General features: G+C 37.6%; 1 protein-coding gene across 2 annotated transcripts in view; it reads left to right on the top strand.

Annotated features, from left to right (window-relative positions):
- The window catches only part of CLIP4 (CAP-Gly domain containing linker protein family member 4), a 63,463-nt gene that overhangs the window by 40,754 nt on the left and 8,020 nt on the right, over positions 1 to 14,689 (top strand). For both annotated transcript variants that reach the window (XM_041757366.1, XM_041757365.1), the window contains exons 10-14: positions 1,468 to 1,557; positions 2,341 to 2,484; positions 5,700 to 5,834; positions 9,622 to 9,745; positions 13,775 to 13,839. In XM_041757366.1, the coding sequence (XP_041613300.1) occupies positions 1,468 to 1,557; positions 2,341 to 2,484; positions 5,700 to 5,834; positions 9,622 to 9,745; positions 13,775 to 13,839 (558 nt within the window). The remainder of the gene's footprint in view (positions 1 to 1,467; positions 1,558 to 2,340; positions 2,485 to 5,699; positions 5,835 to 9,621; positions 9,746 to 13,774; positions 13,840 to 14,689) is intronic.

Raw genomic sequence — 14,689 nt, 5'->3', positions numbered from 1 at the left:
TCTTTAAGAATTTTCTTTTATTTTCATCCATCTACAGTGCCTACCTTCAGTTCTTTCTGGCCATAACTCCAAGTATGCTCTGGAAGAAGTCTGGTTTTTTTTTTTTTTTGGATTTATTTATTTGGGGGAGAGAACAGGAGTGAGAGGGAAAGGGAGAAGCAGGCTCCCCACTGAGCTGGGAGCCCAACTCGAGGCTTGAACCCAGCACCCCAGGATCATGACCTGAGTCGAAGACGGATGCTTAACTGACTGAGCCACCCAGGCGCCCCTGAAGAAGTCTTATCTGTCCTTCAGAACCCATCTCAGAATTTGATCTCCTTGATGAGGCATTAATTTATCTTTGTAGCCACAACTATTGTCTCTTTCCTCTGTGTTAGTGCCTATCAGTAAATGTTCTTGTATTTTAGTTATTCATGCTCACATCATTCTACCATTCTGGACTGAAAAGGTGCTTCTTTTGGGCTGGGACCATGTCTTGTTCACACAGGTGATGCTCGGGGTGCCGGGTATCATCCTTCACTCAAACGCTTCCTAATTGAGAAGAATTGAAATGGGTACTTGATGGAATTTAAAACTGGGTAAAGTCCATTAGGTTTCTGATTTAAATAATTTGGGTCTGCCGAATGGAAACAGAAGCCTTCATAAGGCAAAGTGTTACTCATGGACTTTTTCTTTTTTTCAAGTGAGTCTGTTTGTGAGACTTGTGTGTGGTGATACTGGGGCCATCATTTTCAGAGTGTCAGTGGCAGAGAGTGCAGGGCTTCTTACTGTCTCACGTTCACTTTCATGACTAGTGGCTACAATGGTTTGCAAAACTTTTTACCCAGAATTTGTTATCTGAATAGAACATCTGCTACAAATGATTTGCACACATATGAGTGAATTCTATATGTTGTCTGCAAGTCCTGGTGAGTGTACGATGGTTGTCCTTCAGTTGTGTGAGGTTTGCTGTACTTGCTGGCATTGTGCAGATACACTAATGAGTGTATAAGGTGTCAAACAACTAGGTAACTAGGCTTTAACTGTTTTATAGTATTTAGAATTCCTTTGTGGATTGCTAAATAGGTCTAAAAGAGACTTGAGTGGTGATGGAGGAAATTGAGGTTTTCAGAGGGGCTAGGAATGCATTTATTTTTGTTTTTATTTTTTAATTCATGTGAGAGACAGAGAGGCAGAGAGCTAGGCAGAGGAAGAAGGAGGCTCCCTGTGAGGAGCCTGATGAGGGACTTGATCCTGGGACCCTGAGGGATCATGACCTGAGCCACCAAGGTGCCCCCTTTCCCCCGCTCTTTACGTATTGAAATATTAGATTGGCCCCTGCTATCTGTGAGTTTACTATCCAATGTGTTTCCAGAAACGGGTAAGATTTAGATGATGAGGGATGTCTGTGCTTTAAAAAGTAAGCACATTTGTACGTTTAATGTCGAAGTTCTTTCTTGCTGAAAATGTCTTGTTTCTCTCTGCTAGGATTAATGACTTCAAAAAAAGACAGTGCTTCTGAATCAACACTTTCATTGCCTCCTGGTGACGAATCGAAACCTGTAACAGAGAAAGATGGTAAAATAATTTTATAACTCTCATTCTAAAAATTTAATTTGCCGATGGAACTTTAAAGTAATATAGTGATAAAGCTTCTATGGGGGCTAAGTTTTAAAGTTTTTAAGAGAAAAATCATTGCAGCAAAAAATTACCCTTGGAAATACCTTAAGCAGCGCATCATAAAGTGTAAACATGACTTTGGTTATAAAATGCTGTGTGGTGCATCTGTGTACACTTAGATTAGAGAGCTACCAGGTTAAATTAAAAGAGAGATGAAAAGAAAACATCACAGTGTAGACGGCTTGGTAAAAATGTTTAAAGTGGTTGTCAGCTCTCAAATCATTCGGTGAATAGAACACGAATAGAACATTGAAGAGTATTCCTGTTTGCCTTCAGGTTGGCTCAAAACATTTTAACACTACCTTTTTGTTATCTTAAAACAAATTAATAGACTTTTAAAGTGTAAATCAGGTTAGATTCTGCTAAGGTGGGAGGTGAGAGAGAAAGTGGGTAGAACAGGGAGGTCGTCGGTTTCTGTTGGCAATGGGTGCTACTCTCCTGCGTGAGAGTGTCCTCCTCCAACGCGAATCCTTACAGTACAATTGCTTGGGATATAAAATCTTGTCTCTATGAATTACGGCACAGTTGGATGAAACCAGGCACTTAAGTCAACACTAGATAATCCACAATGGAGAAAGCTAACTGGATGAGCTTCAGAGGGTTTTACCTGGAAAGCCATCTTGTTGGTTCACTTCTTGTTTTCCAACCTTTGATATGTTCTTTTCCTTTACCTTGTTTTAGTTACTCTGCTTGGATCCATCAGCAGCTCCTCCTCCACGTCATCTTTGGAACACAAACCAGGCTACACCAAGAAACTGAATGCACGTAGCAATCACAAGAAGACAATGAGCAAAAGCCCGTCTGTCTCATCTAGAGCCAGTGCTGGTATCTATGGCTTTTTCAACCAGGCTTTCTTGGTGTTTTTTATCTTGGTTTGTTTGTAAGTAGATTTGATCTTTTTAAGTGTGTAGAAGGAACCTTTTACTTCAGTCAGATTGAACTACTTGCCCTCTTCTGTCTTTCCCTTGCCCCTCCTTCCCTGTCCCCCCTATTCCCCACTGCCCCCCATGAGCGTCCTTGGTCTCCCTGCCTTCCTCCCAGTGCTCCTGCCATATTCCTTGTCTGGACTCCCCTCTTCCCTTCCACATGCTTGTAATGCCTCTGACCCTTTAAGGTGCATTTTAGAATTTTATGGTAGATCCTTAGATGTGTGGAAACCATGTGGTTATTACCTTTCTTATCTCTTTTCTAATCTAGACCTAATAATAACTAACATGTATTGTATACTTATTATTTCAGGTTCTATTCTAAGCACTTTATAGACCTTATTTCACTTAACTCTCAAAACAAACCTATGGGTAGGTACTATTACTATCATCCTCATTTTATGAATGAGGAAACCGAGGCTTAGGGAGGTAAGTCATTGGTGCCTGACGCCAGTTTCAAAGTGGCACAGCTGGGCTTCACCCTGAGGTCTGTCTGCTGCTTTCTCTGCTGCTGGTATGGTTTTGCCTCCATCCCAAGCACTTTCTGCTCTTCTTCTTGCTCCCGGGTCTCCAGACCCCTCAGGGCCAGCCTGTAGAGAGCCAAACTGATGCCCGTGGCACAATTACGGTGTAAGGCTGCTCCTGCAGGGTGGTGACCACACTGTGGACCCGGCCCACATGGAGCCTCATGCCAGCGCTCTTCATGTTGCTGCTTCACATAGGACTTTACACACATCCTCACTTAGTTTAACACTCGAGGTTCTATTCCTCTGCATTTTGTTTCTTACATCTTGCATATTAGCTTTTCCACATATTTTTGTATCATCTTCATATTTAAAGTTCAAGTCCTTGTTTAAAACTAAATAGGAGAGGGTCAGTGGCTCTCCTGACAGGTTGATGACAGTAACCTGTTTGGATGTGACTTTTTAATTCACTCTGAGTCCTGCATAACCTTATTCAGTCCCCCTTTCTCCAGTTATGTGTAAGGATATAGGAAATGCTTCATAGCAGGCATCTTGCCACAATCAACATACATGGAGTACATTGCATTCACTTATTTACCTATGTAGCAGATGTGTCCAGAAAAGAAATGGAACCATTTTGACATAAATTGTTTTCAATGAACCTCATAATAATTACCAGGTTCTCTTTCAAATACTTTTAACAGTTGTACTGAAGTAATATTTTATTATAGAAAATGTTCCAATGGGATTATTTTCTCTTTAAAATACATACTGTACAGTGATGGGGAGGAACTCTCAGTAATAGCATTGACATGCCAAACCCACAGGTTGGGAGACTCTAAAAGTAGAGAACCTAGAAGCTTTGCCTCAAACTGTTTACTTAGAACTTGTATTCTGAGTAGATGCTCTTTCCTTAACAAGCATTTTCAGGCCTGAGGAACAGAGGTGTGAGGACTGTGATGTAGCACTCCTGCTTATCCTCATTTTATTCATGTTGCAAGGCCTCCTTCACTTGGAACTTGGGCTTTTGACATTTATTTGATTTTAAAATGTGTATGTGGGTGTGGAAGCATATTTTTTTTTTTTTACTTTTTTATAAGAAGTAGTTTTTAGTGTACCTACATATTTAACTTTTTTCCTTTTTCACAAATTTAGGCCTAATGTAGGCTTAGATAGTAGTAGGTGAAGAGACCTGTCAGAGTGAGAAAGCAGATCTCTTAGGAGGGGAAGGAGAGAGAATGGGAGATCCCTGAGAGAAAGTCCATGTCTGGGGCCTCAAAGATGTTTCCCTGGGACACTTTTCTAGAGTGAGTAGATACTTCATTTTCTCATAGGTTTGCATTTGAGGGATGTGGACATATTGGGAGGTTAGGATGAAGAGCAGAAGGAATAGGTTAGGGGTGTGGCAGAGGTAGAGGAGGAGGTCTGTTTTCTCAGCATTGCTGTATCCTGTGATGTTGAATGTGCTGCCCTCGGTCCATTGCATAGCCTGGGAACATGCCTCAGGACTTGTGGCCTGAGGGCCCAGGCTTTAATCCTGGTGTGCTGTCAACTGCCTGTGAGCACCATGCCTTAATTAATTTCTGAGTGTGTATCTTCTCTATAGTTAGAATTCTATGGAAAGCACTTTGTAAACTGTGAAGTGCTATGGAAATATTAGCTATTATGAGGACCTGGGAGTTTTAGTATAGCACTTTATCCAGACATTCTTCTCTCTGGGTTTATGTTCCTCATTTGTTGCCATGGCTTTAGATTCTCTCCCTTTGGTGGTGTGTCTTATCCTCTGTCCCCTGCCCCCACAGAAGCTTCTTTAGGCCTTTCTAGATGATAGCTGTTCAAGTCTGTTTATGGGTTGATGGAAGAAGCATGAAGAGGCCCACTCTTTCTCTGTTAGAATTGAACCGTTTTCTAGACAGTATTTCTCTAGGACTTCTGATGTTTAAATTATTTCAGGGATTAGGCTTGAATCAAGGTGAGGGGGAGTGGTTTGGTTCCTAATAAGGAAATCAGTTTGAGCTCACTTAGAGCAGTTTTCACATTCAGATCACATTCCTGTATGTATAATTCACACTGAATCCCAGTGAACTACTCTAATTCTAGCATTTTAGTAGATAAGGATTGGTACATTACAGCCATGAGCCAAATCCAACCTGCCACCTATTCTTGTAAAGTTTTACTGGAACATACCATGCTGCCTGTTTTGTTTGTGCATGCTTTTGTGCTATGGTAGCAAAGCTGAGTAGTTATGATAGAGATGATATGACCTGCATAGCCTGGAATACTCTCTGGCCCTTTACAGAAGAAGTGTGCTGGCCTCTGTTCTAGTAGAGCGTGCCCCAGGCAATCTGGATAGAATTGATACTTTACCAGGAATCATGTGTCTCAAGTTCTTGTGGCAATAATTTTTTCAGGAAACCCTGCAAAATTTCTTTGAATATCTTGACCTCACATGTGAGAACCACAGCTGTAAGTGATGTATATAATGAAAGGTGTCATACACTGAAATCTCCAACTAGCTAGACTGGTTAGAATACATGGTGAATTTTTGGCTAATATACTTTTTGAGGTTGTTTTTTTTTTTTTTTTCCTTTTGCTTTTTTTCCTTCTCTTTTCCTGCCCTCTTCCCTTCCCCCACCAACCAATTAAACAGGTTTGAATTCTTCAGCAGCATCTGTAGCAAATAACACCCGCTGTGCAGGAGAGCTCCATCTCGGAGATAGAGTACTGGTGGTAGGCCAAAGAATTGGCACCATTAAGTTCTTCGGGACAACAAACTTTGCTCCAGGTAACTCATCTGTATATTCTTTGTTCCATTGGGTGCTTTAGAATGCAAAAGTTTAAAATTTTACATGGAGGTAAAATTTAATTATAGAAAATTCTTGATTGATAGTTCTTGTGGATGTTAGCTATGGCGCTGGAGAAGCGAAATGGTGATGGACACACTGTACTCAGGTGGACTGTCATCTGTTAAGTTTTCTTGCCAGTTGTGTTTAAAATTGTCTAATGTTAAAATTAGTTGTCATTCCCAACTTCACTCTCACTGACCGCCAAGCATGCTAAATAACAGAAAATATCAAATTTAGATTTTTGCTAAGGATATTCTTTTTTTTTTAATTTCAAGTTTTATTTAAATTCTCTTTGACTTATATGGTAAAGTTGGTGTTAGGTGTAGACTTTAGTGATTCATCGCTTACATGTAACACCCAGTGCTCATCACAAGTGCCCTCCCTTAATCCCTATCCCCTGTTTTGCCCATCCCCCACCCAAGTCCCTCCAGCAACCCTCAATTTGTTCTCTGCAGTTTAGAGTCTCTTACAGTTTGCTTCCCTCTCTTTTTTTCTTTCCTTCCCCTATATTCATCTGTTTTGTTTCTTAAATTCCATATTTGAGTGAGATCATATGGTATTTGTCTTTCTCTGACTGACTTATTTCACTTAGGATAATAGAGTCTGGCTCCATCCACATCATTGCAAATGGCAAGATTTCATTCTTTTTGATGGCTGAGTGATAATCCAGTGGATGTATATGCCTCATCTTCCTTATCCCTTCATCAGCTAATAGATATTTGGGCTTTTTCCATAATTTGGCTATTGTTGATAATGCTGCTGTAAACATTGGGGTGCACGTGCCCCTTTGAATCAGTACTTTTGAATCAGTACTTTTATATTCTTTGGGTAAATTGCTAAGGATATTCTTTTTTTCTTTTTTTAAGATTTTATTTATTTGTTCATGAGAGACACAGAGAGAGAGAGAGGCAGAGACATAGGCAGAGGGAGAAGCAGGCTCCATGCAGGGAGCCAGATGTGGGACTCGATTCCTGTATGACGGGATTATGCCCTGAGCCGAAGGCAGATGCTCAACCACTGAGCCACCCAGGTGTCCCTCTAAGGATATTCTTAAAATGGTTCACAGCATATAGCTTTTATCTGAGTGGCTTGGAGAAAAAAGCCAATAAAAGGATTCAAGAGAAAATGAAAAACTTCTGTGCACCCTGGGACTTTAAAGATATACGTTTGTGTATTTATATATTCATTCCAATCTAGACTTAATATTGTGTTTCCAAAAGTACAGATTAGCTTTCTTTTGCCTTTTCAGTGATTTTAATTTCAAATATAGAAGCCAGTTGAATGAAACTGTATTTTTCAAATGGCAATATGCTATTTTGACACATGGTGGCATTGTAGCCTTTTAGGAAAAGGTTACTGAGAACATTGATTTTAAATTTGTAGCATCTGTCAAGAACTGTGAAGGATCTGAGATTTTACCCTACTAGTGTAAGCTGACAAGTTGGATTGCCACAGTTTCATAGATGCTGCTGGAAGACGTTAGACTCCTGATTCAGAGACAGGACTTTTGTATCCACAGCAGTGGCAGAAGCAGAGGGTCAGCATTTTCTTGCACTTCCTTCCTGAGCCCCAGTCCCCAGGGGGTGATGCCTGCACATCCATGTTTTATGTTGCACAAGAAAAGCCCTGAGCTTAAGGAATCTGAACTTTTTTCGTAGACAGCAAGCATGCCTGTATTTTGTGCTTGGCCTGCCACCTACACTGTCTCTGCCCTCCAAGGCTGTCCTCTGTGCAGACATCCATGAAAAGACAGGCAGTGCCTCTGTTCATAAGACATGCAGAAACATGAGCGAGCCATGGAGAATTGTCTCCCAGCACAGTCTTGTTTCATTATATCACTTATAATTGCAATTCAACTAATTGATTTGAGATGGGCTGTGTGTTGTATAATTCATGTCTCTCACAGGTCTCCAGGTAGTAATTGAGATTAGTTAGACTGGTCTTAATATAGTTCTCAAATAAAAACTTAAGAATCCCAAAGGTAGGGTATTTTTCACAATCTCCATGTCTTCTGAGTTTCCTTTCTCTATATTAAACAAGGTTAGAATGATTTGATTCACTGGATACAATTCATTGTTTTAGGTTGACTTTTAATTTTTAGATTCCTAAGATTATCTAGAAATTTGGGAAGTCATAAGCAAACATAAAGTTGAAAATTTTTCTGTTAAAGTCATTCTGTCCTTTTAGAAAGTAGTAGCATGTATTTCTTGTGGCATCAATATTTAGTCAGTTCTAGAGAACAATGGTAATATTGAGGCTTTTTAGATGATAAGATCTAGACCTGAAGGAGGTAATTTTTAAGCCTCTTTTGCCTTTTTATCAGAAAAAATTTCCATTTAAATAGGAGGTGATAAATACCTCAACACTTCCAGAGGATGCATAGTCAAAATTGTTAACACTTGTCATAATGTCTTTTTCTGTGGTATGTTACATTTTTTATAGTCATATGGTAAACATGTAGCTGTTATATGGTACACTGTGACATTGAACCATTATAACTGTGGCACTCCGAGAAATAAAAATAGCAACCAGACAACCCTGGTTAATGACATTCAGAAATGTGATGACCTAATTTCAGAGCATTAGTATGGCCAAGCAGTAAGTTTGTGTACCTTACTCTGTACTCCTATGCTGTTTAAGTACAGAAGACTGTAGTCCTGCATTCAGTGCAAAAGTATCTAGAAATGGGCTCAAATATCATCTTTTTGAACATAAGAAAAGACTGAAGAACTTTAGGTTGCCATTTTTGAAGTTATAGAGAGTCTGAATTAGTAGTCTGAAAGAAACAATATTTTTGTATTTTGGAATCTGTAATTTGCAGTTAAAATTTTCAATATCTATATTCTGATTTTTATTTGATACTAATTTAAGAGACCAGATGCAATTACTACTTTATTCTCCCTTTAAATAAAAATGAATGGATGATTAGGCCACTTCTAACTGGTCTTGAGGTAACCCCAATTTGAGAATCCTTATTCCAGGAGTATGTATATACCTATGCTAGGAGTAGATGTCCATTTACCTAATTCTCACGACCTCACTGCTTCAATTTTGGCTTTCTAGAAAAGGAAGTCCTCTTATTTTCCTCAGTGTGGGCCCTTTTACATGCTTAAAAGCTTTTTAGAAAATTCTTCCAACTGGCTAATCTCAATCTTTTCACCAAGGTTAAGTATGATTTTTCTATTTATCCTGTGTAGGGAAACAAGGAAAAAGAAGAGTCACCATGAAGTCTAATTGTATTTTCCATATTACTTTTGTCCTTCCTTAATTATTTAAGAACTGTTTGTGATGTTGGAATGTTGGGAGAGTAAAAGGGAAAGATTGCATATGCACTTTATGATTAATACAACTCAGTATTGTATTGTACTTCTCTCACTTAAACACACCATATCACTGAGTCAAGGACAATTTCTTTTTCATTATGGCTTTTAGATATATTGTGGTCGTAACACTGCTTGCATAATAGCTAATTCATGCCAAATTTATGTATTTTATCTCTCTCCTTTAATGTATAACTCTGTAATTGTGCTTGTAAGATGTTTTTTCCTACTCATTTTTTTCAAATTTTCAAATTTTATCATTTGAAAGCTCAATGATCATGATGCTCTTTCATCATTTTGGTCATTTTGTGAAAATGTTAAGCCATCTGGGCTTTGGATTTGTATAGTAGCATAACCATTTTGGAGAAAATGCAGATGCTTTTAAAATCCAATATTCTTTTTCTAGGATATTGGTATGGTATAGAGCTTGAGAAACCCCATGGCAAGAATGATGGTTCAGTCGGAGGTGTGCAGTATTTTAGTTGTTCTCCAAGATATGGAATATTTGCTCCCCCATCCAGGGTACAAAGGTGAGAAAAATGAAATTTATGTTTATTTACAAAGCTTTTCTGTAACTTGCAATGGTTTATAGAGTTCCTCATTTTATATTAAAGACATGCACTGACTATAGCTCGTGTCTTCTTTCAAGGGGTTAACCAACCACCTTCTTCAGAGAGAAGGCTCATGGAAAGCTAAATTTGCTTTGCTGAGGATTTGCAATTTTAAAACCCTCCTTTATTCCTCATTTGCAAACCCTATGAGTATGTGTAGGCTATTAGAAGTGGCGTTTGCTGCTAAGAACAGTGAGAGCAGCAAGCTTAATCTGTCATGCAAACAAAAGTAAAAATGCTCTCTGATTGCTTCAGTCACATCCTAACTACATTAAATTTCCTGCCAGCAGGCACCCCATTCATTCTCCTCCAAACCTAATGGAACCAAAATGGCTTTTTCCTCTGATTTCTTTAGTTTTCAAAAATAGATAGGCAGTAGATCTTTGGGGGAAGTGAAGCTTTAAGGATTTATATATAATGTAACTCCTTGGCGTTTCTCCTTAAGATGGTACACTTCTGTACCAGCCACTCTGGCTTTAAAAAAAAAAAAAAAAAAAGGTTGAGCAGAAATAAGTCCTTGTGAAATTCCAGGTACCATTATGTGAAATGACTTGTCTGCTGAAAGAAGTTGGCTTGGCATGCTTTTCATTGGATGGGAAATGGGATACTCATCTTTAAATAGGAAAGAACATATATGGTATAATTACACTCATGAGAAAGGATCTGCCATCACATCCTAGAGTCCCATCTAGTTGCCTTTTAGCTAGACTGTGTGACTGCCTCCTGGCAGATTTTAGAGTTTTTATATCTGTCTTCTTCCTCACTTTGCTTTTCTTAATAATTACACATAGTTTTTATATTAATTTCCTTTTTCTTTGATGTATTTGATATAATTTTTTTCTCATTATTTATGACAGTATAGTATTGAATATATACAATGCTTTGCAGTTTTTGAAGTATCTTCAATTGAATGTTGTTTCATTTGATCCTAATAAATATCTGGTCAGGTAAGCTAGAAAATAAGAATAACTATGACAAACATTTATTGAGCATTTAGTAAATGGTGGGCTCTGTACAGTGTACTTTAGATACATATTTCATCAATCCCCCTCAAACCCAGTGTGTTGTCAGGTATTCTGATTGTTTCATTTTGCCAGTGAAGAAAAGTTTCAAGAGATGAAGTGACTTAGCCGAAGTCATAGAGTTAGCGTAGGGGAGCAAAAAGTTTCCTCTACCCTTTTAGAGTCAGTAAACTGATTAGGAGGTGTTGTGTGTGTGTGTGTGTGTGTGTGTGAATTGACAGCAGATAAATTAACAGGAGAAAAGGCATGCAAGTTTATTACATTTAAATTTGCATGTACCTGGCATCACAGAAAGAAGTGAATTCCTAAGTAAGTGGTGAGATTGGAATTTTTATAGATCATCTTACTAGGAGAAAGAGAGGGAGGAAAAGGCCACTTATGAGAGGGCAGATGGTTTTTAGGAAAGATAAGTGGATGGGAGATAATAGTTTGTGACTGTGTCTGTCGGGATGTGGTGTCAACTTCCCATCTCCTTGCCTGTGAGAAGAGTCAGTCTTCCTGCTTGAAGAGACTGCTCCGGAGGGGGATATGTGACAAGAGTTCTTCTTTTGGAGCCCCTGGTCTAGGCAGATAAGGAGAGTTCAGAGAAAGCCTCTTCCTGCATTTGTTGATTCTCAAATGTCTTTAGCTGAAAATAATCCTTATGCCAGAGTGGCTTGTTTTAGAGTGGCATATTTTGCTCTTTCCTACACTAGTTAATGATGGGGTTGGACTCAGCCCAGGTTTGTTATTTTGTTGTTTTTTCTAATCCCTTGGTTTTAGACACTCTGCTGTTTTGTGGTAGGCATTTTATAAGTAAAGCAAAAGAGATGCTAGTCAATGAGCAGCATTTACAGGTGCTGGCACAGTGTATAGCTCTCTGTGTATTATTCATGCCTTTGAAGCTCCCTCTGAGTTAGGTCCTATAATTATCCCTATTTCACAGGTGGGGAAAGTAAGGCACAAGGAAATGAAGTGAGTTGTGTAGGTGTACACAGCTCCCAAGTGGAGATTTGAACCCAGGTAGTTGCATGTGTGTTCTTAACCAGTACAGTGTAATGACTAAAAGAGGACTTTGTTTAGGATGAATGTCTTATTAATGATTGATTTGGGGTAAAATCCATGTTGAATCCCCAGTCTTCTGGGTTCTCCTATTGCCATGGACAGATTTTTACTAACATTACTGCTACAAGTTTTATTTGTCTCCTGGTCGTGAGGACTGGGGTTCTTCCTTTTAGGTTTGATTATCCAGAGGCCCACTTACCAAATCCAGTGCAGTGTGTCTTTATGCTGTAATAGCTTTTCCCCTTTTGATATTATGAAGTCACTTTCTTTCTCATGGTTTTGTGTTCTTTTTCTTGCTATTTATTGAACACATGGTTTTTACCTTTGTTTTCTTTGCCTTCTATTTGGTCGTCTTTAAGGTGATTCATTTAAAAGCATCCCCCTCTTAGAAGATACAGGGCTCTCTCTGTAAATGAACTGCTGTCTCCATCCAGCTGTCTTCCTGTCATCTTCTGATTGTCTCATTCATCATCATCAAATACTATTAAGTGTCTTTTAGCACTTTGTGCTGTGCTAGGCATTCTATAAGCAAATAAAACAGACATGGTCCCTGATTTTGAGGAATTTCTAATTTAAACCCGCTTTAGAGCTCTTAAAAGACACCAGTGATCCTCAAGAAGAAAAGAATTTTAAATTAGGTACTGCTTGAGGACAGTCTTAATAAAGTAGTGACCAATCACAATATCACTTCTCCCAGGTTGTAGTTGGCTTACCCCCTCTCTTTTCCATTAAGGAAAAAAATGTGTCTCCTGTCTGAGACTCTGTGCACATGTTATTCCCTCTGCTTGGAGAGCATTTTACTATAGCCCAGCTTTCATTGAGTTCATACCTTTTCTTCTATTACTAAATAAATCATCCAATATTTCTTTGCAAAAATTCTAAGAAAACTTACCGACTGGATTTAATCTTATCTCTCTACCTACCTACCTACCTAGCTACCTACCTACCTACCTACCTATTTTTTGCCTAAGCTTCATCGGTACAGTAGTAATTTTCTTATTCTTTAGTTCTCATGATTAGGTACTTATTATTAATGATCTGATCACTTTTAGAATTAAGTTCTTCTCAGCTGCCCATTACCACCTAATTATCTGTCCTTTTCATCAAGTCCTATTCTTCTCGTTCATCAGTCTCTCACTGATTGCCATAGTGTGTATATCATGTAAAAACTATGCCCGTGAGTTGTAAGACGGAATAGCAAATACTGTGAGAGTTGCAGAATTACTTGGTGGTGACCAAATGTCCTGGAGGAAGCGATTGACAGAATGAAGGCTTTGTGGGTTAGGTCAGTAAACAACTGAAAGAAAATTGGCTTTTAACAATGAAGAATGATTTGAATATTAAAAAATAAAGACAGACCTGTTAGGAAAGTTACCTTTATGATTGTGCTGAGAGTCAAATATAAAGTCAAAGATGTTGAATTGTATTTAGTCATGCAATTTCATCAGAAAATCACATGCATACACAGACTGAGTCAGATCTTTTTTTCAATTTAAGAATGTGATGTTTTTAAAATTCTGATCGAATATTTGTTAAATTTAACATAAATTGATTTTCAGATTTCTTAGTTTCATTTTTGAAGATAAAATTCCAAAGAAGTAAAGTCAGGTCCCTATTTTAAGTTGAATTCATTTTGAGTTGACTTTTTCTGCATTAATCATCCTTAGATAACAAGGTGCTCTTCTGTGTTGTAATTGCCTATTTCTGATGCCAACTAGAAGTTGTTCATTCCTGGCTCCTAATAGATGCTCAATAAATGTTTGTTGAATAGGTGAAATAAATAACCATTGGTGTGAAAACCTCAGTTAACAGCCAGTCTCAAATCTGAAGACCTGCTATTTCTTCTTATGAGGTTTGCTAATTAGGTTTGTTTTATTCACAGGGTAACAGATTCCCTGGATACTCTTTCAGAAATTTCTTCGAATAAACAGAATCATTCTTATCCTGGTAGGTTTTATACAGTGTTATGTTCCAGTAATTATTCCTTTGCTTTTATTTATCAAAAATTTTTTTTTATTGTGAAGTATACGTGTATACAAAAGAGTGTATAAATGTGTTTATATAGTCAATTAATGGTAAAGCAAGCATCTGTTACCTGCCCCCTCACTGAAGATGACCTGAATGGTCATATATATAGTATATACTTATATGTAACTATACATACCAGTGTCTTTAGTCATTAAACTTCAGTTTAATATAGTATACGTATATAGTATACTACATATACTATATATACTATATGCCATATATACTAGTATACATATGTATACTATATGTAACATATATATGTATGTAACTTTAAAAAATATATATATGTAACTTTTTAAAATATATATATACACACATATATATATATACTGGCTTCAATCAAGAGATTCATTTAGCACATCTGGTCTGCCGTAACTTTCCAGAACTGGAAATCTTACTCTTTTTTAGAAACATCTTTTTTTAAAAAATGTGCCTTTTGTGAAATATATTTTAAAAATAACTATCATTTAGAGATGCAAAGAATCATAAACTCTGAAATTTATTTTTCAATATTTTATAAATGAGATATTTGGTGATAGTGTTTTCTAAGCCATTTTTATCTTCTCATATGATTTATTAAGATTATAATATTTGAGAATAAGAAGATTCAGGCTTATTAGTCTAATTTAGTTTTATTTGGTTTTCAAGAAATTTTATATTAAAAACCTCCAAATGGAATGTCATGATCTTATTTGTACATATGCACAGTTTGATGAGAAACGTAAGATAAAATTCTGTCTAAAAATCTAAACCACTATTATGTTCTGTG

Source organism: Vulpes lagopus, chromosome 5 (genome assembly GCF_018345385.1).
Source record: "Vulpes lagopus strain Blue_001 chromosome 5, ASM1834538v1, whole genome shotgun sequence".
Lineage (NCBI taxonomy): Eukaryota > Metazoa > Chordata > Mammalia > Carnivora > Canidae > Vulpes > Vulpes lagopus.
This window is presented reverse-complemented; position numbering and strand designations above follow the sequence as displayed.